Below are 25406 nucleotides of genomic sequence, written 5' to 3'. Positions count from 1 at the left end.
TCAGAATGTAGCACAGTAATAGACAGCAGAGTCCTCAGATGTCAGGCTGCTGAGTTGCATGTAGGCTGTGCTGGAAGATGTGTCTGCAGTCAGTGTGGCCTTGCCCTTGAATTTCTCATTGTAGTTAGTACCACCATCTGCAGGATAAATATATCCAATCCACTCAAGGCCATGTCCAGGACTCTGCTTTACCCAGTGCACCCAGTCACTGGTGAAGGTGTAGCCAGAAGCCTTGCAGGACAACTTCACTATAGCTACAGGCCTCACCAGCTCATCTCCAGATTGTTGCAGCTGGACCTGCGATTGGACACCTGTGGAGAGAAAGGCAGAGTGGATATCATTATTACCTCAGGTCCTGTCTCCTCTTCAGATCTGGAACTGATGAGCCCCTTACCTGCAGTTACTGACAGGAGTAAGAGAAAGACCCAGCTCCATTCCAAGGCTAGAGTCAGTGTTTTCAGTGACTGTGAAGAGGACAGTGACCATAGGTTGTTTTCATTGTATGAACATTCCCATATTTACTCACATAGTCTGAAGTAATTTGCATATTCATGAGCAGGTACTCCTTATGTAAGAACCTAGTCCAGCAGAAGAACTGGAGAGGGAGAACTGAAAAGGCATATGGGTCAGGTAGCAGAGTGCTCAGGTCCAAGTCCTAATCCTCTTTGAGGAAGTGCATCATACACTTTCCATGAACCCAGGTCACATGTCATGGAAGCAACATCAGGGGACAAGCTCTCAATAAGTTTTTGGCCTGAGTCTGTTGCTCCACTTTGGGACACTGTCAACACATGGATTTACAGATGGTGCTTTGAAATCATGATGATGGTGATGATGATGACAATGACGATGATGAGATGATGATGATGATGAATTTGATTTTGATGGTACATTCCAAAAATTGGTAAGTTTTATGTATTAGAACTTTCTTTCAGATAAATGCAAGCAATATTTGCCTTTCCCACAGGTCATATACTTCAAAATTCACTAAAATGAATAAAAGTAAATGTGCTTAAATATTTATACATCAAGGATTTTTACAGCATTATAATGAATAACTAATTTATAGATATAAGCTATCAATGTGTAAACAAAGGATTTTATCACTAACATGTGTGTGTGTGTGTGTTTGACCAGAAATGAATGAGAAATTTACATTGCTTTTGGAAAAATGGATGCAACTGGATATAACTGTATTAATTAAGACAATCTAAAAAAAATCACAGATGTTAAATGGAGATAAAATTTCTCGTCCTTTAACTCCATTCTCTGTATCTTACATTCTTTTCTATGTTTTATGATTCTTGGGTGAGAAGCTGGCATCATTGAATCAACTGCTGATGGATACTCTATCAATAATTCTCAACACTCTGAGAATTACTCTTTAAACACAACACATATGATCCTCTGTGACCAAGGTTCAGACATTATACAGGGTATAAACATAAATATTTATGACAGTTTGACAACATGATCATTAGCAATACAAATGAGGTCTACTAGGGCCTATATCATCTCTAAACAGGGGCTTTAACCACACTTACCTGGGATGTAGACTTTCCTATGAAAATTGGCCAGAGGAGGAAATTCTCAGCCAGCCATTGAACTGAGCACAGGGTCCCCAATGGATGAGATAGAGAATGGACCAAAGAAACTGAAGGGGTTTACAGCACCATAGAAGAAACAACAATAAGAACCACCCAGTACCCCCAAGAGCTCCCAGGGACAAAACCATCAACCAAAGAGTACACTTGGAGCTACTCATGGTGCCAGACACATTGGAAGCAGAGGAAAATCTTCTTGGACACCAAATGGGGGAGAGGTCTTTGGTCCTGGAAAGACTTGATGCTGTAGTGTAGACAAATACCAGGACAGGGAAGCAGGAGTGGATTGATTGGGGAAGGGGAGATGGTTTATGGGATTTTCAAGGGAGGGGGGAACCAGGAAAGGGAACAACATTTGAAGTGTAAATAAATAACAGACATAATTTTAAAAAATAAAGTATGGCCTACACAAAAAAAGAATGTCTGACAGTAGGGAGAGGGAACTTGTAGAGCCTATCTCCAGCAGGAAAACAGGGCTTCAAATGAGGGAGAGGAAGGCTATCCCACTGTCATAAGTCTGACCCATAATTGTACCTGTCTGAACAAATGTCAGAGATGGAAATGGAGAGGAGCTCAGGGAAAAGAAGAACCAGAGAAAGGCTCAAAGTAAGATCCAGGGGAAGCGGAGCTCCCATGACTTGACACTATTACTGAGGATATGTAGTGCTCACAAAAAGGGACCTAATATGACAGCACTCCAGAAGACCCAGCAAGCAGCTGAAAGAGTCAGTCGCAGATATTTGCACCCAACTGAAGGACAGAAGCAGCTGACCCCTACAGTTGAATTAGGGAAGGGTGAATGAAGTTGAGCGTCACCCTGTAGGAGGACCAGCAGTCTCAATTAATCTGGACCCCTGGGATCTCTCAAACACTGACCACCAAACAAACAGCATACACTAGCAGACATGAGCCCCCTAGCACACATACAATAGAGGATTGCAAGGTCTGTGCTTATTCAGAGATGATGCTCCTAACCTTCAAGAGACTGGAAGCCCCGGAAAGTTTAGTGGTCAGGTGGGGTGGGGGTAGGGACATCCATGTGGAGACAGGGGAAGGGGAGGAGGTTTGGAATGTGGAACAGTCAGAGGGTGGACAGGGGTTGGCAGAGAGGGGGAATAAAATATGGAGTGTATAAAAATAATAAAAAAACATTTTGTAAAAAAGAAAAAGAAAAATTTATCCATGTAACTTCAGCATTTACAGAGTTCTACTGAAGAGAGAAATTACTCTAGTTCACCTGGAGATGATGGTTTATGCATCAGTGATTTTAAGTTGTGCCAATATTACTATAATGTCTCTCTTGAAACCAGGTTCCTCCTTGCTGAAAGTTAGAGCCAGCTCTTGCACTTCCAATTTCTAAAAAAATTAATGACAGCCCCATGGAGGGAACAATGGTGTCAACAGGCCAGACCCCTGGAGCTCCCAGGACTGGACCACCAACCAAAGAATACACATGGAGCTTCCCATGGCGCAGGTCACATATTGCCAGAGGATGGCCTTGTTGGACATCAGTGGAAGGAGAGCCCCTAGGGCCTGAGGGTGTTCAATGCTCCATTGAACCCCTACAATGCAAGTGGAGGAGGACAGGAGTGGGTGGGTGAGTGAATAAAAACCCTCATAGAGAAAGGAGAGGGGTGATGGGAGAGGGGATCCCAAAGGGGAAAATATTTGAAATGTAAATAAAAATATCCGATCATAATGTGCATATTTATCCAAGATCTAAGAAGGAAGATAAAATGCTGTCAAAAAGGAGGGGTGGCCAAACTGAACCTTAATACACTGCATGTTAATTAAAACAAAGAGATAATCTACGGAAAATAAAAATTGTAACAAAAAACGTAATGATAGTAGACAACAGGCTCTCCTGACATCAGACCACACCTGGGACAGAGAACATATGTGAAATAGCTGAGTAGCAAGTGTGTACAATTGTAAGCTTAGACACAAAATTTTGATTGCTTAGATCGGCATGGTAAACTGTGAGAGATGGATTTCCCTCTCAGGTTCACACATCCACCTTGGTGCATGTGCTTGAGGCTTGCCCCACTAAACAAAGTGCAGCCATATTTTTAAAATATTACAACATGATGGTGAGTGACTTCCAAGAATACTCACCAAGGTTCAGATCTATTGGCACCTGATAAATGATGAAAATATACTCTCTTTTTCTTTGGAAGGATTTGAGTTGTTCCTTATATACTAGTGAATGACACACATATGTATATATACACAGCACTGATTGGACTCCATATACTGTTAGTTACTGAAATAAAAGTGGTCAGTTAGATGGGAGAGATTTACTAGAAGTTCTTAATGGAAACCAGAAGGTTGCAGTGGGGTGAAAATGATGCTGATGTATTTCACACTTGAATAAAAATGTCAAAAAATAAGCAAACTCATTCTGAAAAATAAAAATAACAATTTTTACATCTGGTTAGAATTTTTGTGTAAATGAATATTTCACACTGCTAATTTCACTCATAATTTCTACTCTTTCATCTCTTGAATATCCTATTTTTCTCTATTATGCTAGACACTCATTTATACACTAGAATGCATTGAAATACATAATTGTATGTAAGAATGCAATATATAAGAGCTACTAATGAGATACTCATATGATGCTTGCAAATAGTCATTAATACAGTTAATATATTGGAAAGTACATATCAATAACAAATCTGTGTCTGAGGAGAACTCTGTAATCAATCTAACCACATTGACTAGTCATGAATGTCTGCATCAATCTTTATACACTGAACACAGAAGCTTCTTGGTCAAGGCTGAGAGCAGCAATAATCTATTTTATAAACATAAGTATTATAAGGCATTTTGACATCTTGAACTTCAACAATACAACTGGGGTCAACTATGGCCTCTGTCATCTCAGGCCATGGGCTTTTGACTATGTTTATTTGGGAGGAGGTCATTCCTATGCAATAGACAACAACTACAATCAGAAAACACTTGGGCACAGTGTAAGAGTCATGTACTAACAGGTACATCTTTCTTGAAGCCTGATATTTAGACTGAAAGGTTAGGCAAAGTATAAAACATCACTGATGTCTTTGTACTTCTTTTAAACTGCATGACATTGTTCTGCACACACACACAAAAACCCTAGGTGGCAGGTAGAATATCCTGGTCAGTAGAAGGCTGGTTTCTCTATGTCCTCTACCATAGTCTTTGGCTAACAGGACCCTAAACATATGTAGCAGATGTGCATCTCAGTCTTAGTGTAGGTCCCCCAATAGAGTGCAACTGTACATAAAGATGTTGCCTTCCTGTGGATGCTGTTCCCCTAACTTGTCTGCCTTGTCTGGCTGCACTGGGAAGAATGTGCCTAGTACTTCAGAAGCTTGATGTGCCAAGGTAGGGGGATACCCAAAGAGGGGAGGCCTCCACCCTCTCAGAGGAGAAGGGGATAGGGGAGAAAATGGGTGAGAGGAGGACCAGAAAGATTCATAGTGAATAAATTACTTAATGAATGAAAATTCCCAGAAATTTAATGTTCCAATTTGACTTCAGTGAGATGACAATAAACAAGAATATTAATGATAATATTAATTAGAAAATGATAATTTGTTAATGATAATTAAGATTATTTGATGTAAGTGTAAACTAGTGTAGTGACTTTGGAAATCAGTTTGAGAATGTCACCAAAAATAGTAAACAAAACTATGTAGTTCCATACTTATACATGCATGTACTCAAATGATGCTATACACTATTACAGAGACACTTGCGCATACATATTTATTGCTGATCCAATCACAGCATCTGGGAAATTGAATCCACCTAGATTTGTAACAAAAGACAAATAGATATTGACAATGTGGGATGTATAGACAGTGGAACACTTCTCATAGTAAAACATGAATTAAGAAGTCTAAAATTTGTGAATGGACCTGGAAAATATGCAGAATGGGGTCACCTGAGTTCACATGACAAGTGCTTCAAGTTTTCTTCATGCAATTTACTAATTTGAATATTTTTTGTGTTGAATTTGTAGAAGCCGAAAGAAAAATGCATAGAATATATATACTCACATACACATATCTTTACATATATATGTATATATGTATATATGTATATATATAAACATATACATATGTATATATGTGTAAAGATATATATATATATGTTTAGGTACAAGGTACAATTTTACAGTTTTATTTTGTGCTTGTGTGTATGTATGTGTTTAATTATTGATATGTTTTCAATCCCTCTTTAATTTTGTTCCATTTTTTCCATTCTACAGAAAGAACGAAAGCTGGGTAGTTCAGTTTAAGATGAAAGAGCTGTCATAAGTTTGAGGAGGGAATCAGTGATGTAAATGCATTTTGTGATTTTTCTTTAAAAATATACAATAAGTAAATAAAAAATAAAAATACATGAATCTTTGGAGAGTTTAGTGAAGAATCTTCACTGCGTTTGAACACAAAATCATTATATCTCAATCACAAGTCAATAGATGCGATTTTCCTCAATAATTTGTTTGTGAACTAAATAACATTTGCAGATTTGATTAAAAAAAAGCAAATAAATTGTTCTGTGTCTCTGACCAAAAAAACTCCTAAAAAAAAAGGAAAAAAGAAAAAAGAAAAGGACTAAAAAATGGAAATCACAGAGGATACAGAGTTCATTCAACCCTAAAATACCTGTCTACTGGGATTCTTAGCCCCATTCTGCCCCCTGCTGGTCCTCAACTGATCTGCAGGTAGATTTCTTGTGGCTTAACCTGATGGTGTCCAGTCTGTCTTGAGCAGTAACATATACCTACAACTCCATTGCTGAGAGGACATAGCTATATGGAGCAATGGCTCTTGTTTACCTATAGAAGATGGCTGATAACTCAGAGACTGAATTAAAGTTGTTTCTACATTATCATCAATGATCCTCTCAAAGCCTACTCTCTCCTTGTGGCAGTTGTATCTGGCTCTAGCAGGTCCCACTTGTAATGAGGTGTTAACAGGAGAGATCAGGGTCTTTCTTGCCTTTATCAGGCTATAGTTGGGCCAGAGCACTGAGGACAAAAAAATCAACAGTGAGTCTTAAGGGAAGATGCATCTCCCCATGTATCCATGTGTGAATTCCTAGGACAATCACATACAGGAGTCAACAGGAAGAAGAGGAACTAGAGTAGCACTCATGAAAAGCTAACAATTCCAAAAAATCACATTGAGAAGGAAATCAAGCAAATGTATCATGCAACTCAATCTGTTAACCATACTGCATTCCCATGCTTGTAATGAGATGGGATGAGAGAAGAAATTTCATTTACAAGAACCTAATGGGTGGAGAATATATGTGCTTAGAAAACTTTACTTCTATCTGTGTAACTTTCCAATCCAGTGTTCTCCTAGGCAGGGCATGTGCTTGTAAAGCTTTCAGAATTAACGTTTCGTTAATGAAGGACAGAATACAGAATGTTATCCCAGGGATGACAGAAACCAATAGCATTGTTTAGGGATATGTAATAATGTATATTTAAATATCAGAAGTATAACTAGTCATAATAAAACAACAATACACACTACATGAACACAGAACATTCAAGTATATTATGCTCTAACTTTGGGTTCACAAATTGGATACACCTAATATTTCAGGATAAAAAGAGGAAGAAAAAGTTGAATGCATGTTCTCTCTTCCATAATTAGTCAGAATCCATGTGAAGTCCTGTGAATTTTCAGTTCACAGGGCAGTGTCCTCAGGGCATCAGCGACTGCTTACTATAGAGGAACAGTTAACCCTACAATCTAGAGTGCTAGACAGTTGTATCTTGGCATTTCAGAACCCCGGATGTGCTGGGTAATGTGTATAATGCTGAATTTCATATGACAGAATATTGGCTGTTGATGCAATGCATAGGATTTCATGCCTACTTAAGTAATATAATTAAATAGTAACTGAGACATCCTCCTCTTATAATCGATACACAAATGTCTGGGCTCCATAATATTATAATTAGATAATATGAGTTTATTCTCCTAAGTTCAACTAATATGAGGATCATAATACTTGCTGATCTGATGCAATGTCTGTGCAGAAGCTTTCCTTGAATAAATGGATATATTGATGTATATCATTTTCTATCATTTTATTAATTTGTATTGTTTTTCCCTTGTCCACTGCTTGGGCTCTCTTATCATTAATCACTCACCCATAACAGTTCCTTTTAGACCTGTCTATATTTGATGATTATGAACACCACTTAAAGGACTGGCACCATTTTCACTATTCCAAGTCCCTTTGCAGATAGGATTGCATCTGGAAAGTGACTCACATCTCACTTTGATTCAATCAAAGATTGATACACCATGGTGTCCTTAGTGGTCAGATATATAAGATGCAAGAACAGCCACTTTAAACATGTTTTGGTGAATCTCTGGATGTTCACTCTGTTACTTACCTGTAAAGAAAGTTACTGACAAATTCTGCAGAACATACATCTGGGAAAATGTCCTGAATCACCATTTGGAATTGCTAATCAGTCCACAGTAAAACACTGAGGATCACTGTCACACTTTGTCTCAAAAACTGAAAAGATGGTCTTGTTGCTAGTGTGCTGTAGCAATCATTTGATTACAGAGCAGAATATTGGAGATGAGTAAGACTATGAGTTTGGAATCAGTAATCATTGTATAATCACTGAACCTCCCACCTCAAATTCCATCAAATGACCAGAGAAAACTAAAAATAATTGTTGAGGGTATTTCAACAAACCCAGATGGTAGTGGCTAATATCTTTTATCCCAAGATTTGGGAGGTAGGAACATGTGGATCTCTGAGTTCAAGTCTATCCTTGTCTATAGAGATAAGTTCAAGGGCAATCAGTGCTGTACAAAGAAACTATTTTGGATAAACAAAGCAAAACAAAAGAGTTTTTTAGCAGAAATGTTGCTCATATCCTCAGAATTATATATTGATTGAGTATGTGATCAAACACTTCTGCTTCAAAGTTATTGACTCAACTATGATACATAAATGGCTCACATTGACACTAACATGGGTATAAGAATACAGTTTTAATCTGCCTGCACTAGCTCTAAATAGAAAGACCAAGATTTATAATTATTAATTATACTTTTAAGTCTTATCATACTCTTGCTCCCAAATATTGTCTTATATCTTAAATTAATCAATCTATATCAATCCTGTGTTCTGACAAATGGTTTGCTAATTACTTCTCCTTCAGTCCTGCCTGTTTCTTCCTTTTCATCTGGCTGGTGACATCTGTTCCTGTCCTGATGATATCATGAAGGACAAGGAGCTATAAGGTAATGGAAACCTATCTTTGTTGTTAGTAACAGAGACTTGTTTGGCTGTTGCTATACTTGATTATGTCTGGAAAGGAACATTGCCCTAAGAAGACTCTGTACATGTCTGAGAAAATATCTCAGCAGTGAAGCATGCATTGTTCTCCATAGATTCTTACCTGATTATCAGTTCAGGAAGAGAGAAATGATGAGAGATGTGTCAGCGTGTTAGCAGAACAATTGACAACTGACCAGAAATTACTGGAAACTTTCCGACCAGGTTGTGCATGAACATGCCAGAAAGAAACAAACATGTTTTGTCTTTTCATGGTGTTTTCATTTAGGGAAAAGTAAAAGGTACATGAGATTTGGGGCCTTTGCCCAGTTTGTTTAACTTAAATAACCTTTGTTGATTGAAAATATCTTGTAAACAATATATTCTAATCAGACTTTACTTCTCCACAACTTTTCTTAGATCCTCATTCCTTTTCTACCAACCCAACTTCATACCCTTTATTTTTCTCACTTTTTAACCAAAAACAAACAAAAAGGTAAAACAAGACTCACTTTCTGTCAATTTGCCTTTCTCTCTATTACTATCCACCCTATCTTGTCATACATACATATTCACACATACACAAACTCAAAAGAAGAAAAAGTATGAAACCAAATATACATGAAAAAACTAGTAAGATAAACTGCCTAAGTAAAGCTATATGAGAAAAAACTACAAATATGTCATTGTGTTGCTTTTGTTTGGCCATCTCTTGGGTATAGGGCCTAACATCAAGTGTGGTTAATACAGGAGTAAGTCCCCACTGAAGAAGACTATGTTTCTATTGTAGATGAGTACCAGCTGCAGATAGATTCTTACATAGTGGTGGGAGCACATATCTACTTCCCCGTCTCTGTAGAAATTCCCATTGGTTTGAATATATAAGCCCTGTGCTTGTTCCCATAGTCTATGTGAGTTCATATGTGTACCAATTCTACTATGTCTGGATAAGACTGCTTTTGTAGAGTAATCAATCATCTCTGACCCTTACAATCTTCTTTTGCAATGGTCATTTAGTCCTGGGATGAAGGTTTGGTGACGAAAACTCATTGAGTACCACTTCTCTAAAAATTGTACATTTCTGGTTCTCTCTAGCTTCATATCTACTGCAAAACATGTGTCTGATGACAGGTAGATGAGTTACTGGATTAAGAGTAAATAAAATGATTTTATTGATATGTTGCTCTATCAGAACAGTGGCATATGATTTTCCCTTAGGGCCATGGTCTATGCAATTTCAGTTTCATGGCAATTCTAGCAGAGTCAGCCATGGCTAACCTTAACCCTAATCTCATAGGCCTTTATTCCATCAAAGAATGAATGATTGATCCCACAATGTTTGATCCCCTATTATGTCAGCATATCCCACAGACAGGGAACTATTGTAGACAACAGGGTTTAGAGTTAGAGTAGTTATTACCTTTCTCCTTTAATACCATACAAAATACGTCCAGAACTATGAACACTAATCAGTAGGAATAAAAATTCTACATGGACACATGATCAACTTCTCTGTGTTCAGTGAGATATATAGGTGCTGTCTTGAACCATGTGATGTTAAAATTAGTTTGTGGGGAGCAAAAAATAGACTTCAAAATACCTTGAATTATTTGGGAGTATCTATGGACACTCTTTGGTTGATGACTCAATTTGAGAATACTCATCCAGTAAATCCCATCTTCATCCTATACAAATGTTTACTGAAGGTAAACATTACAATAATTTGGAATTTTCCACTGTGGGAATTTGAAGCCTAAGACTGAGTGGAACCATAGTTCTGAACTACCTGGTATAAGCATCAAACTTCCATCAGCTTTATAAAGTAAAACACAGAATCATTTATGAACATTATAATAGGGACCTAGGGTGAAGAAAATGAATAGAAAGCTCTTAATTTAAGAGCAAACAGGAAACCACAGAGGCCAGCAGGAAAGCTGTAGCTATACATTCTTCTGATATAATAGGAAGGAACAGAGCTGAGAACCAGCCTGAAATAACGTACAGCTGAAAACTGAGACTGTTTCAATGTGCTCTCCGAGCACAGTAGTATGTGGCAGTATCTGAAGTGTCCACACTGACCAGCTTGAGGAATACCTGGCTGTTGGAGGTGCCCTTAGAGATTGTAAGCCGACTCTTCAGTGATGGGCTGTAGTACTTATCATCATCCCACCAAATGGTTGCCAGCCACTCCAGACCCTTCCCTGAGGGCTGACGGATCCAGCCCACACCCATATAAGTAGTGCTCAGTGAAAACCCAGAGAAAGAGCAAGTCAGACTGAGGGTCTGGGAGGGCTGTAATATCCCAGGGCCAGACTCTTTCAGAGTAACCTGGGACAGGACATCTGTGGAGAAAAAGAAAAAGGAGAAGGTGAGTTTGGAACAGGTGTGGATAGAAACAGTCATCCCTTAAGGAGCCTTAGCACTCACATGCAGGGACAATCAGCAGCAGGAATGAGGAAGTAAGCCTGTCCATGGCTGCACACTAGTGAGTACACAGACCCAGTTTTGACTTTTCAACCCAAGGTTGGGTGGATCCAGCAGAGATTTGCATTCCCTTACCAGGTGCTGACTCTGATGGCATACATAAGTTTATGGACTCAAGTGGTATCAGTCTATGATTGGAGATGCAGGAGCCCTCAAAGAGTTCATTTGTGCTTTTCATAGAGAGTATGTAATACACAAGACCAGGTTCCTCCATACATACTTCTTGTGAGTGATGTTGGGTTGCAGTGAGGTTGAGGGAGACCCTCACTCTAGCACAAAGGGTTGTGACTCTGTTCACTCATCTAAGAATACTTCCCTATGTTTTTTGAATGGAGGTCAGATGAGGAGCTCAAAGGGGAGATTTTACTACTACCTTGATGCTCTCTGTTTCTAAGGCCTCTATGAGTCTTATCAATATATATTTTCCACATAATTGGTACACTAATTATAGACTTCCTGAATAGTGTATGAGTATATGCCATCTCAAGCTGAAAATAATGAATAAAATAATTCCATGAAAGAGTGTGATTTCATTGACTTTACTGAAGTGTCAAGTTCCTAACTCACATACTTGACATTGCTATTTATTCAACAATCAGTACCTTCATCTTTATACTGACCTGTATTTGTGACAACTTTAAAATCAACAGCAGAAAATAGAAACTTTAAGTGGGGAGAAATTTATTCAATTTTCCTAGATTCTGAAGATCTTAGAAGAAGGCACAGTGAGCAGACGATGCTGGAAGGCACAGCCTACAAGATTAGGACATTTTTTTCACTGCCTTCAGAAATGTTAAAACTAAAATTGTCTAGTAGAATAAAGGAAAAATAATAGAGACAAGAGGTTACAGAAGAAATATGCACAGTGTACAAAATACATTTTTATGAAAGTTCTATACACATGAAAAGTTGTTATTTTATATTTAATAAGGATTTTTATTCTTTGTAATTTTCAATCATATATGAAATATGCTGTGATCTACCACCACGTTCAGGACTTTCACCACAGTCTACCATCACTAGGTCCCTGTGATTCCCCTTGGGACCTTCCTAAAACTCTCTTTCCAAGCATACTGATCTTCTATTTAATTAACTAATAACACAGAGAATTTTATTATTACTACCTATATATAGGATTATCTCTAGTAAATAGTGAACCTCCAGAAATCTTCCCCAATAAAGAGATTATATTTTGCCTATTAGTCATCAAATGCCAAAAGACCTTCAGTGTGCTGTGGGCCCTAATAGTTCCTCCCCATCCATGTTGAAATATTTTAAAGTGTTATTCTTAGTAGTGATAACAGGGTACACCTGCACCAAATTGGATATATTAACTTCAGAGAATGACTTACACTTATGCTAAGCTTGCCAGTAGACATCTCTACCTGCTTAGTAATTTCTAGGTCTCACATGTGGTAATTTTCACTGGTTTGATTTGAATGTATTTTGTGCTGGGAAATACAGCTACTCAAATGTCTCTACATCTTGTTGTAGACATACTTGTACATTCATGTTTATTCACAGCATGTTCTTCACAGTCATTTTGCAACATATGGAGGAAGAAACCATCCCAGATTTCTAATAAAGCATAAATAAAAAAGGACATAGTCATACATATTGAAAAGTATTACTCAGTGATAAATCACAAATTATCTGATCTACAAGTGTCTTATGGAACTGGAAAACATATACTGACTAGGTTACCCACACACATTAAGTGTGTGCTTCATGTTATCATTCATACATGTTCCAAGAACTGAATAATTTGTTTTGCTGTATTTAGTTGTAGAAGCCAAGTGAATAGAATTTGGTCATTACAGTATGAGGAATTTACAAAGATGACACAGTAAAATAGAGATAAGAATAGAGAATAAAACACTTTAAAATTGAGCAGATTATAAGAGCCAGACTGGATGCAGAACTCCAAGGAAAGAGCGTCTTCCAGACACAATTTGACTGATGCTTTTATGAATTCACAGAGACTGTGGCTGCAGACACAGACCCTGAGGCAAATCAACCCAGATAAACTTGGGAGAAGGAAATGAGTGCAGACTTTCAGCCCAAACCAAGAAGAAGTGCAGCTGACGCTTGTGTAAAGGAATAGTTAGTTTTCACCAGTGAGGTCTCTCCTGCGATGTTAAGCATGATTAATCATAGGAGACATGCTTATTAGTTGATTCCAACAAAAAAAAATATTACCTCAATAGAATATATGGAGACATTGTCTTGTTCAATACCCTTTGTATCATTTACCTTTTGTCTATATATCATGGCTACAGGATTGTGGCTTTATTGGAGTTCTCTCTCTCTCTCTCTCTCTCTCTCTCTCTCTCTCTCTCTCTCTCTGTGTGTGTGTGTGTGTGTGTGTGTGTGTGTGTGTGTGTGTGCACACGCGCGCGCTTGTGTGTGTGTGTGTGTGGTGTGTGTGTCTTGTTTTTGATTATCTTTCGTTTTGTTTCCATTTGTTTTTAATTCCTCCTTAAATTACTTTTTTTCTTTTTTTTTTTTGCTGTTATTCAAAAAGGAAAATTGTTTGTATTTCATGAATTTGGAGGTAGAAAGGATCTGGAAATAGTTGGGGTGACAAAATAAGTTATTAGAAAACACTGTATGACTTTTATTAAAAATTATAAAACAACAAATCAAAACCAGTAAACATAAATCTGAGAACTATTTAGCAAAGAATACTGAGTTTGAGCTTGGAGACATCACATGTCAATCAAAGCAGGGCAGATCAGTTAATGCACTTGAGAAAGAAGACTACAGAGGATACAGAGTCGCTTCCACACACAGCTCATCTCTCTATGAGGATTATAGGTCTCATTGTGCCCCCTGCTAGTCATGAATGCTCCAGAAAATAGGTTTGTCATGGTTTAAACTGAAGTTGCACAGTCTGGTTTAAGAAAAATCTTATGTGGGTTGGTGAGCAGGAGGAGGAGGGATGGGATAGGGGATTTTCTGAGGGGAATGCAGGAAAGGGGATAACATTTCAAATGTAAATAAAGAAAATATCTATGAAAATAAAGAGAAAGAAAACCTATCCATTAACTTCAGTGTTGACAGAGTTCCACTGAAGATAGAAATGGCTCATTTACCTGGGGGTGATGATTTATGCATCAGTGATTTTAAGTTGTGCCAATATTATTATAATGTCTCTCTTGAAGCCAGGTTCCTGCTTGCTGGCAGTTATATTCAGCTCTTGCAGTTCCCATTTCTAAAAACATAATGACAGAAGACTGATGTTCTCTAAAAGCTGTAGGACAGATTATTGAGACTGGGAACATTATTATGGGACCATATATTAACATATAACCTCAGAACCTACCTCAGTTAGCATGTACATTCATGAAGGTGATAAATGAATTCTGTGAAACTTGATATAATATTATTTCTATCCATCATACAGAAATTAAACTTTTGTGACTTTGTGTCAGAAGCCATTTTGCCTACTTCTGTGAAAGACTATATGTCAGTCAGAGTCAAGGAAGGAGGGCTGAATGTTCTGTTAATCTTGGAAGAAGGAAATAGGAGGCTTCTGGATGGCAATAGATATCCAATGTATGTCAGGTATTGTCTCTGCCTGACTATGACTTTGTTCCCTATGACACTGTAAAGTCTATAGGTCTATGATAATTAAACTTGGGGTTGCCATAGTGTTCACTAGACAGCCCTCTGCTTTCTAACATTTGTCTCAGTCTTCTTCTCCATCTATCCTATAGTCATCCTCACTCCCTATTTAGTGGACTTTTCAACTTTATGCATGCAGAAACAATGCAGCTATGTATTCTGTTATAAATACCTTTCATATTCTAAGAGCCTCGAACTTCTGCTGGAACACACAAGCAGAGATAGCAAAACACCTAGAAGTAACATAAGACTTACCACTGTGAAAGGGTTTTTTTTTCTTTTTTCTTTTTCTTTCTTTCTTTCTTTTTTCTTTTTTCTTTTGTTCTTTTTTTTCTTTTTTTTCTTGGATATTTTCTTGATTTACATTTCAAACATTATACCCTTTTCCAGTTTCCCCCCTCTCAGAAACCCCCATCCCATTTCTCCCTCCCCCTGCTTCTATGAGGGTGCTCCTCCACCCACCCCACTCCCACCTCCCCATCCTCAATTACCCTACACTGAGGCATCTACCAAGCCTTCATAGGACCAAGTACATCTCCTCCCATTGATGCCTAACAAGGCAATCCTCTACTAAACATGCATATGGAGTCATGTGTACTCCTTGTTTGATGGCTTTGTGCCTGGGAGCTCTGGGGGATCTGGTTGGTTGATGTTGTTATTCTTACAAAGTTGCAAACCCCCTCAGCTCCTACAGTCCTTTCTCTAACTCCTCCACTGGGAACCCACGGTCAGTCCAATGGTTGACTGAGAGAAACTACGTCTGTATTTGAAAGGCTGACAGGGCCTCTCAGGAGAGAGCCATATTGGTCTCCTTTCAGCAAGCATTTCTTGGAATACACAATAGTTTGGTGACTGTGTATGGGATGAATCCCCAGGTGGGATGGTCTCTGGATGACCTTTCCTACTGTCTCAGCTCTACTTTTTATTTCCATATTTTTTCCTATGAGTATTTTGTTCCCTTTCTCAGAAAAACCAAAGCACCCACACTTTGGTCTTCCTTCCTCTTGAGTTTCATGTGGTTTGTGAATTGTATCTTGGGTACTCAGAGCTTTTAGGCTAATATCCACCTATCAGAGAGTGTGTACCATGTGTGTTCTTTTGTGACTGTCTAACCTCAATTAGGACGATATTTTGAAGTTTGCCCAAAAGTTGATGGGATTTTACAGATCAAATTCATACTATAATTTATTCCCAGCTATTCCAATGAAAGTGCTAGTCTTTCTCAGATTCCAAAGATAATTTTATCATGCATAATCACAGTTATCCTTTTTTGTTTTATTAAAGAAGAATGTCAATGGAGGCTGTCACTGGTAAAGAGAATGACAAAGTGTGGGGTACATCAGGAGCAGACTAAATCAGCATCAAAGAATTCAGAGATGTCCTGTTGCAAAGTTAATAAACTGCCCCGGAGGTCTCTAAAAAAGAGACACAAAAATGGACTATAAAGATGATTGCATCTCAGCAACTCTTCAGGATAATCTTCTCTGAGTCATATTAGTCACAGGAAGCTTCCTGCACCTCCAAGGTTTTTCACATGTTCAGGATGTGGTTGCAACACTGTGTCTTGCACAGTAATAGACTGCAGAGTCTTCAGATGTCAATCTGTTAAGCTCCATATAGGCAGTGCTGGAGGATTTGTCTACAGTCAGTGTGGCCTTGCTCTTGAATTTTTCTTTTTTTTTTTTTTTTTTTTCTTTTTTCTTTTTTATTATTCGATATAATTTATTTACATTTCAAATGATTTCCCCTTTTCTAGCCCCCCCACTCCCCAAAAGTCCCGCAAGCCCCCTTCTCTTCCCCTGTCCTCCCACCCACCCCTTCCCACTTCCCCGTTCTGGTTTTGCTGAATACTGTTTCACTGAGTCTTTCCAGAACCAGGGGCCACTCCTCCTTTCTTCTTGTACCTCATTTGATGTGTGGATTATGTTTTGGGTATTCCAGTTTTCTAGGTTAATATCCACTTATTAGTGAGTGCATACCATGATTCACCTTTTGAGTCTGGGTTACCTCACTTAGTATGATATTCTCTAGCTCCATCCATTTGCCTAAGAATTTCATGAATTCATTGTTTCTAATGGCTGAATAGTACTCCATTGTGTAGATATACCACATTTTTTGCATCCACTCTTCTGTTGAGGGATACCTGGGTTCTTTCCAGCATCTGGCAATTACAAATAGGGCTGCTATGAACATAGTAGAACATGTATCCTTATTACATGGTGGGGAGTCTTCTGGGTATATGCCCAGGAGTGGTATAGCAGGATCTTCTGGAAGTAAGGTGCCCAGTTTTCGGAGGAACCGCCAGACTGATTTCCAGAGTGGTTGTACCAATTTGCAACCCCACCAGCAGTGGAGGAGTGTTCCTCTTTCTCCACACCCTCTCCAACACCTGCTGTCTCCTGAATTTTTGATCTTAGCCATTCTGACTGGTGTAAGATGAAATCTTAGGGTTGTTTTGATTTGCATTTCCCTAATGACTAATGAAGTTGAGCATTTTTTAAGATGCTTCTCCGCCATCCGAAGTTCTTCAGGTGAGAATTCTTTGTTTAACTCTGTACCCCATTTTTTAATAGGGTTGTTTGGTTTTCTGGAGTCTAACTTCTTGAGTTCTTTATATATATTGGATATTAGCCCTCTATCTGATGTAGGATTGGTGAAGATCTTTTCCCAATTTGTTGGTTGCCGATTTGTCCTCTTGATGGTGTCCTTTGCCTTACAGAAACTTTGTAATTTTATGAGGTCCCATTTGTCAATTCTTGCTCTTAGAGCATACGCTATTGGTGTTCTGTTCAGAAACTTTCTCCCTGTACCGATGTCCTCAAGGGTCTTCCCCAGTTTTTTTTCTATTAGCTTCAGAGTGTCTGGCTTTATGTGGAGGTCCTTGATCCATTTGGATTTGAGCTTAGTACAAGGAGACAAGGATGGATCAATTCGCATTCTTCTGCATGCTGACCTCCAGTTGAACCAGCACCATTTGTTGAAAAGGCTATCTTTTTTCCATTGGATGTTTTCAGCCTCTTTGTCGAGGATCAAGTGGCCATAGGTGTGTGGGTTAATTTCTGGATCTTCAATCCTGTTCCATTGATCCTCCTGTCTGTCACTGTACCAATACCATGCAGTTTTTAACACTATTGCTCTGTAGTATTGCTTGAGGTCAGGGATACTGATTCCCCCAGATTTCCTTTTGTTGCTGAGAATAGTTTTAGCTATCCTGGGTTTTTTGTTGTTCCAGATGAATTTGATAATTGCTCTTTCTAGCTCTGTGAAGAATTGAGTTGGGATTTTGATGGGTATTGCATTGAATCTGTATAGTGCTTTAGGCAAAATGGCCATTTTAACTATATTGATTCTGCCGATCCATGAGCATGGGAGGTTTTCCCATTTTTTGAGGTCTTCTTCCATTTCCTTCTTCAGAGTCTTGAAGTTCTTGTCATACAGATCTTTCACATGTTTGGTAAGAGTCACCCCAAGATACTTTATACTGTTTGTGGCTATTGTGAAGGGGGTCATTTCCCTAATTTCTTTCTCAGCCTGCTTATCCTTTGAGTATAGGAAGGCCACTGATTTGCTTGAGTTGACTTTATAACCTGCCACTTTGCTGAAGTTGTTTATCAGCTGTAGGAGCTCTCTAGTGGAGTTCTTTGGGTCACTTAGGTAGACGATCATGTCGTCTGCAAATAATGATAGTTTGACTTCTTCCTTTCCAATTTGTATCCCTTTGACCTCCTTATGTTGTCGAATTGCCCGAGCTAGTACCTCAAGTACAATATTGAAAAGATAAGGAGAAAGGGGGCAGCCTTGTCTGGTCCCTGATTTCAGTGGGATTGCTTCAAGTTTCTCTCCATTTAGTTTGATGCTGGCTACCGGTTTGCTGTATATTGCTTTTACTATGTTTAGGTATGGGCCTTGAATTCCTGTTCTCTCCAAGACTTTAAGCATGAAGGGATGCTGAATTTTGTCAAATGCTTTTTCAGCATCCAATGAAATGACCATGTGGTTTTGTTCTTTGAGTTTGTTTATGTAGTGGATTGTATTGATGGATTTCCGTATATTGAACCAACCCTGCATTCCTGGGATAAAGCCTACTTGATCATGGTGGATGATCGTTTTGATGTGTTCTTGGATTCGGTTGGCAAGAATTTTATTGAGTATTTTTGCATCGATGTTCATAAGGGAAATTGGTCTGAAGTTCTCTTTCTTTGTTGGATCTTTGTGTGGCTTTGGTATCAGCGTAATTGTGGCTTCGTAGAAGGAATTGGGTAGTGTTCCTTCTGTTTCTATTTTGTGGAATAGTTTGAAGAGTATTGGTGTTAACTCTTCTTTGAAGGTCTGGTAGAATTCTGCACTGAAGCCATCTGGTCCTGTGCTTTTTTTGGTTGGAAGACTTTCTATGACTCCTTCTATTTCTTTAGGCATTATGGGACTGTTTAGATGGTCTAGTTGGTCCTGATTTAATTTTGGTATTTGGTATCTGTCAAGGAAATTGTCCATTTCCTCCAGATTCTCCAGTTGTGTTGAGTATAGGCTCTTGTAGTAGGATCTGATGATTTTTTGGATTTCCTCAGTTTCCGTTGTTATATCTCCCTTTTCATTTCTAAGTTTGTTAATTTGGATACTTTCTCTGTGCCCTTTGGTCATTCTGGCTAAGGGTTTATCTATCTTGTTGATTTTCTCAAAGAACCAGCTCCTGGTATTGTTGATTTTTTGTATGGTTCTCTTTGTTTCTACTTGATTGATTTCGGCCCTGAGTTTGATGATTTCCTGCCTTCTACTCCTCCTGGGCGAAATAGCTTCTTTTTGTTCCAGGGCTTTCAGGTGTGTCATTAAGCTGGTAATGTATGCTCTCTCCATTTTCTTTTTGGAGGCACTCAGGGCTATGAGTTTTCCTCTTAGCACTGCTTTCATTGTGTCCCATAGATTTGGGTATGTTGTGTTTTCATTTTCATTGTGTTCTAAAAAGTCTTTAATTTCTTTCTTTATTTCTTCCTTGACCAAGGTATCATTGAGTAGAGTATTGTTCAGTTTCCACGTGTATGTGGCCTTTCTGTTGTTTCTGTTGCTATTGAAGACCACTTTTACTCCATAGTGATCAGATAGGAGGCATGGGATTAGTTCGATCTTCTTATATTTGTTGAGGTCTGTCTTGTGACCAATTATATGGTCGATTTTGGAGAAGGTACCATGAGGTGCTGAGAAAAAGGTATATTCTTTTGTTTTAGGATAGAATGTTCTATATATATCTGTTAAATCTAATTGGTCCAAAGCTTCAATTAGTTTCATTGTGTCCCTGTTTAGTTTCTGTTTTCCTGATCGGTCCATTGAGGAAAGTGCAGTGTTGAAGTCACCCACAATTATTGTGTTAGGTGCAATGTGTGCTTTTAGTTTTAATAAAGTTTCTTTTACAAAAGAGGGTGCCCTTACATTTGGGGCATAGATGTTCAGGATTGTCAGTTCTTCTTTTTGTATTTTTCCTTTGACCAGCAAGAAGTGTCCCTCAGGGTCTCTTTTGATGACTTTGGGTTGAAAGTCAATTTTATCTGATATTAAAATGGCTACTCCAGCTTGTTTCCTGAGACCATTTGCTTGTAAAATTGTCTTCCAGCCTTTTACTCTAAGGTAGTGTTTGTCTTTGACCCTGAGGTGTGTTTCCTGTAAGCAGCAAAATGTAGGGTCCTGTTTACGTATCCATTCAGTTAGTCTGTGTCTTTTTATTGGGGCATTAAGTCCATTGATGTTAAGAGATATTAAGGAATAGTGATTGTTACTTCCTATCATTTTTGACGTTATTTTTTAAATTTGATTGCTTAACTTCTTTTGGGTTTGATGAAAGGTTACTATCTTGCTTTTTCCAGGGTGAAGTTTCCCTCCTTGTATTGGTGTTGTCCTCCTATTATCCTTTTTAGGGCCGGGATTGTGGATAGATATTGGGTAAACTTGGTTTTGTCATGAAATATCTTAGTTTCTCCATCTATGGTGATTGCGAGTTTTGCTGGATATAGTAGTTTTGGTTGGCATTTGTGTTCTCTTAGAGTCTGCATGAGATCTGCCCAGGACCTTCTAGCCTTCATAGTCTCAGGTGAAAAGTCTGCTGTGATTCTGATAGGTCTTCCTTTATATGTTACTTGGCCTTTTTCTCTTACTGCCTTTAGTATTCTTTCTTTGTTTAGAACATTTGGTGTTTTGATTATTATGTGACGGGAAGTATTTCTGTTCTGGTCCAGTCTGTTTGGAGTTCTGTAGGCTTCTTGTATATTCATGGGCATCTCTCTCTTTAGGTTAGGGAAGTTTTCTTCCATAATTTTATTGAAGATATTTGCTGGCCCTTTAAGTTGTAAATCTTCACTCTCCTCTATGCCTATAATCCTTAGGTTTGGTCTTCTCATTGTGTCCTGGATTTCCTGGATATTTTGGGTTACAAGCTTTTTGCATTTTGCATTTTCTTTAACTGTTGAGTCCATGGTTTCTATGGAATCTTCAGCATCTGAGATTCTTTCTTCTATCTCTTGTATTCTGTTGTTGATATTTGTATCTCTGTCCCCTGATTTCTTCCCAAGGCTTTCTATCTCCAAAGTTGTCTCCCTTTGAGTTTTCTTAGTTGTTTCTACTTCTGATTTTAGATCCTGAATGGTTTTGCTTAGCTCCTTCACTTGCATGTTTGTGTTTTCCTGTAATTCTTTAAGAGATTTTTGTGTTTCCTCTTTCATGAGCTCAGCCTGTTGACCAAAGTTCTCCTGTATTTCTTTAAGAGATTTTTGTGTTTCGTCTTTCATGACCTCAGCCTGTTGAGCAAAGTTCTCCTGTATTTCTTTAAGTGTTTTTTGCATTTCCTCCTTGTTGGCTTTTGTATTCTCCTGGATTTCTTTCAATGATTTTTGTGTTTCCCTTGCAAGGGCTTCTACCTTTTGATCCATTGTCTCCTGAATTTCTTTATGTATGACCTTCATGTGTTCCTGTACCAGCATCATGACCAGTGATTTTAAATCTAAATCTTGTTTTACTGGTGTGATGGGGTATCCAGGACATGTTGGTAGAGGAGAATTGGGTTCAGATGTTGCCATATTGCCTTGATTTCTGTTAGTGACGTTCCTGCGTTTGCCTTTTGCCATCTAGATCTCACTGGTGTTAGTTTATCTTGTCAGTGCTGGACTCACCAGTGCAAGCTGCCCCTTCCCAGTTGGCCTCTGGTGCACAGCTTACCTCCTGCACTGCTTGTAGACAGTGTGCTGCTGCCCAGGCTGTTCAGATCCCAAAGCAGGCACCCGAAGGCTCCCGCTGGGGCCCGCTGGATTCACTGGAGCACACTGACTTCTCCCAGCTGGCCGCCCGGAAGCCCAGCTAGCCACTTGCAGGACTTGGAGATGTAATGCTGCCGCCCAGACTGATCTGGATCCGGAAGCGGAGAGAGTAGAGCTAAGGGCTTCTGCCTGGGGCCTTGCCCCAGATTGTGTCTGTGGAGCAGATGGAGCCCGTGTGCACTCCCAGGGAGTGCCGACGGTGTATGCTACTGTGACCTCCCCTGAGTTCCGCTCACTCCGCTGGGCAGCCGATCTGCCAACCGGGCTATCGCACACAAGGTTAGCCTGGCCGCCCAGTCCCTGAGTCCAGGCAAAAGCCTGGGAGGCCAAGGTCCGAGCAAAGTTCCCCTACGGCTTTGACTGTTAATTGGGTTTGCCAGGTGACTAGGATGGCGGGCGTGTGCGCCCGCGCTCCCTGAAAGCGCCGGGAGAGTCTGCTTTGCTAACAATCGCCTGGGCGGGTTGACTCACAGATGGCCCACCAAGCCGCCCAGTTCTTGGGGTCAGTCCTGTGCCTTTTGGGGCCTGGACCCCCGCTTTGTTAGCCTTAGGCTATGCCTGTTACAGGTCTGCCCGCCTAAGCTCTCTGTCGTCCTGCAGGCAAAATGGCGGCGGCGCGCTCGCAGGCCTGGGCAAAAAACCTCCTGGTTGGGTTGGCACCCCGATGGCCCCCCGACCCGCCCAGGGCCTGGGTGCAGGCCAACGCCCGTCGGGCTCAGACCACCGCGGTGTTGGCCTCGGATTATGTTTGTGTACCTCAGTCTGTCCGACTCCTGGAGTACGGAACCAAGATGGATCCTCCTCTCCTGACTGGTGGGAGGCCGAGTTCTGAAGTGGCCTCCGTGCAGGAAAGGCGCCGCACAACTGCAGCTGCTTGCTGTCCGGCTGGTCAGCGAAGGTCAGTGGTCGTGGGCGCAGGGCCTAACTGGTCCCTGTGACGCCTTGGTTCCACTGCTGATGGCCCTTCAGCTGGAGCAGCCACTGCTGCCGCTGCTGCCGCCGCCGCCAGTATCACCATAAGCATTAATATCTCCAATCCACTCTAGGCTCTTTCCGTGACTCTGCTTCACCCAGGACATCACATAGTCAGTGAATGTGTAGCCAGAAGCCTTGCAGGAAATCTTCACTGAGGCCCCAGGCTTTACCAGCTCAGGCCCAGACTGTTGCAGCTGGACCTGTGAGTGGACACCTGTAGAAGGAAAGACAGAGTGGATGTCATTGTCACCTGAGAGTATCTCAGAATCTCAAGTCTGCTGCTGTGGGCCACTTACCCGTAGCTGTTGCTACCAGGAAGAGGATGATACAGCTTCACCCCATGGTGAAGTCCTCTATACTCAGTGACTGTACAGACAACAGTGATCGTACGATTTTGAGGGATGTAGACATCCCTATATTTACCACCATAGACTCACATGATTTGCATATTCACTAGCAGGGTACATCTTAGATAAAGGCCTAGTCCTGCTGAAGAAGAAGGGACACCTGAGGGACACCTGAGTTAAAAATCAGGACATAGAGGCCCAAGCCCTAATTCTGTCTGAGGAAGTTCATCCCATACCTCATCTCTGATATTATGCTGAGGCTATGGATGTAACTAACATCAGGGCCTGTGCTCTAAAAAGATTTGCATCCTGAAACAGTGCCTCCTCTTCTGCCACAGTTAAGAGATAGATTAATAGTTGTTACAAGAAGGACAACACTAATGGCAAAGTTAGAAAGGAGCTAAGTTATTAATTATTTACAACCTCCTTTCAATACATACAAGTATCATTTGCCTTTCCAACATGTTATATACTAAAAAATTGTTGCCCAAACAACGAAAACTAAATATATTTCAGAAATAGTTGTACATGAATAATTTTTACAGCACCATCACAATAAATAAATTATGGAAATTAACTGTGTATCTGTAAACAGAAGATTTCATCAAGAAGAGTATGTTTCATATGTGTGTCTGTGTGTGTGTGTGTGTGTGTGTGTGTGTGTCAAGAAAATATAAATCTATGACATGCTTAACAAAGAATTTTCACAGTTTTTGAGCATGGAAACATTACATGTCAAACACAATAGTTACATGTAAGTTAAGAAAGGAAACCACAGAGGATACAGTCTCCCACACAAGCACCACATCTCTCTGCTGGGGATTGTTGGTCCCACTGTGCCCCCTACTGGTCCTGAACCCACCTGCAGATAGGTTTTTCTTTTCTTTTTTTCAGTAAGTTTTTCAATGTTTACTCTGAAGTTGCCCAGTCTGACTTGAGCAAAAAGTTATCCCTGCAACTCCAGTTCTAACAGGGCTCAGCTGCAGGGATAAATGGTTCTTGTTTACTTGCAGAGTTAACTGATGTCTCAGTATCTGAATTTAAGTTCTTTCTGCATTATCATCAATGACACTCTCAAAGTCATCCTCTTTCCTAGTGGCACTTGGATACAGCTCTAGATGTTCCCATTTGTAATAAAGTGTACACAGAGAGATCAGGGTCTTTGTTATCTTCATCAGGCTGTACCTGGGCAAATGCAGTAGAAGATAGAAGGAGTCTTGGTCTAAGATGTATAACCCTGTTTTTCCATGTATGAATTATTGGAACATTCACATACAACAAAAAGAGGAAGTACCACTATGATACTCACAGAGAAGTTAACATTCCAAAAGAAATTCAACTTGATTAGGAGATAGAAATCAAGGAAATATATTCAGCAACTCCATCTGTCTCCCAATCTTCATGAACATCCATTTAATGGGATGAGGGTAGAGAGGAAATTTCCATAATAGGGATTCTAATTGGTAGAGAATATGTGTGCCTAGAAAGCATTATCTCTACCTGAGTAGCTTTACAATCCAGGGTCCTCCTATTCTGGGGCAGTGCATGTGTTTTTAAAGCTTTTCAGGAGGTGAGGTTTTGCTAAAGAAAGATGGATTTGGAATATGGTACCAGGGATCAGAGAGAACAATACCATTGTGGAGGAATATGTTTACATATGTAGTAGACTACCTGAAATGTAACTACACATATTGAAACAAGAATCCATATTAAATGAATTCAGAATATTCATATATATTGTGCTCAAATTTCAGGTT

At 39.6% G+C, this 25406-nt stretch overlaps 2 gene segments (V, D, J or C); both read right to left on the bottom strand.

Annotated features, from left to right (window-relative positions):
* LOC127687762 (Ig heavy chain V region VH558 A1/A4-like) overlaps window positions 1–25406 on the bottom strand; it is a 31937-nt gene continuing 6531 nt past the window's right edge. The window contains 1 exon segment of the V gene segment in view: window positions 1–311. Coding sequence covers window positions 1–311 — 311 coding nt within the window.
* Window positions 10928–11440, bottom strand: LOC127686843 (immunoglobulin heavy variable 2-5-like). The segment is given in 2 exon segments: window positions 10928–11263; window positions 11349–11440. Coding segments are annotated over 2 exon segments (366 nt in total).

The sequence above is a fragment of the Apodemus sylvaticus genome, chromosome 6 (assembly GCF_947179515.1).
Source record: "Apodemus sylvaticus chromosome 6, mApoSyl1.1, whole genome shotgun sequence".
Classification (NCBI taxonomy): Eukaryota; Metazoa; Chordata; class Mammalia; order Rodentia; family Muridae; genus Apodemus; species Apodemus sylvaticus.
Note: the sequence above shows the minus strand (reverse complement) of the source record. Positions and strands in the feature narration are given on the sequence as shown.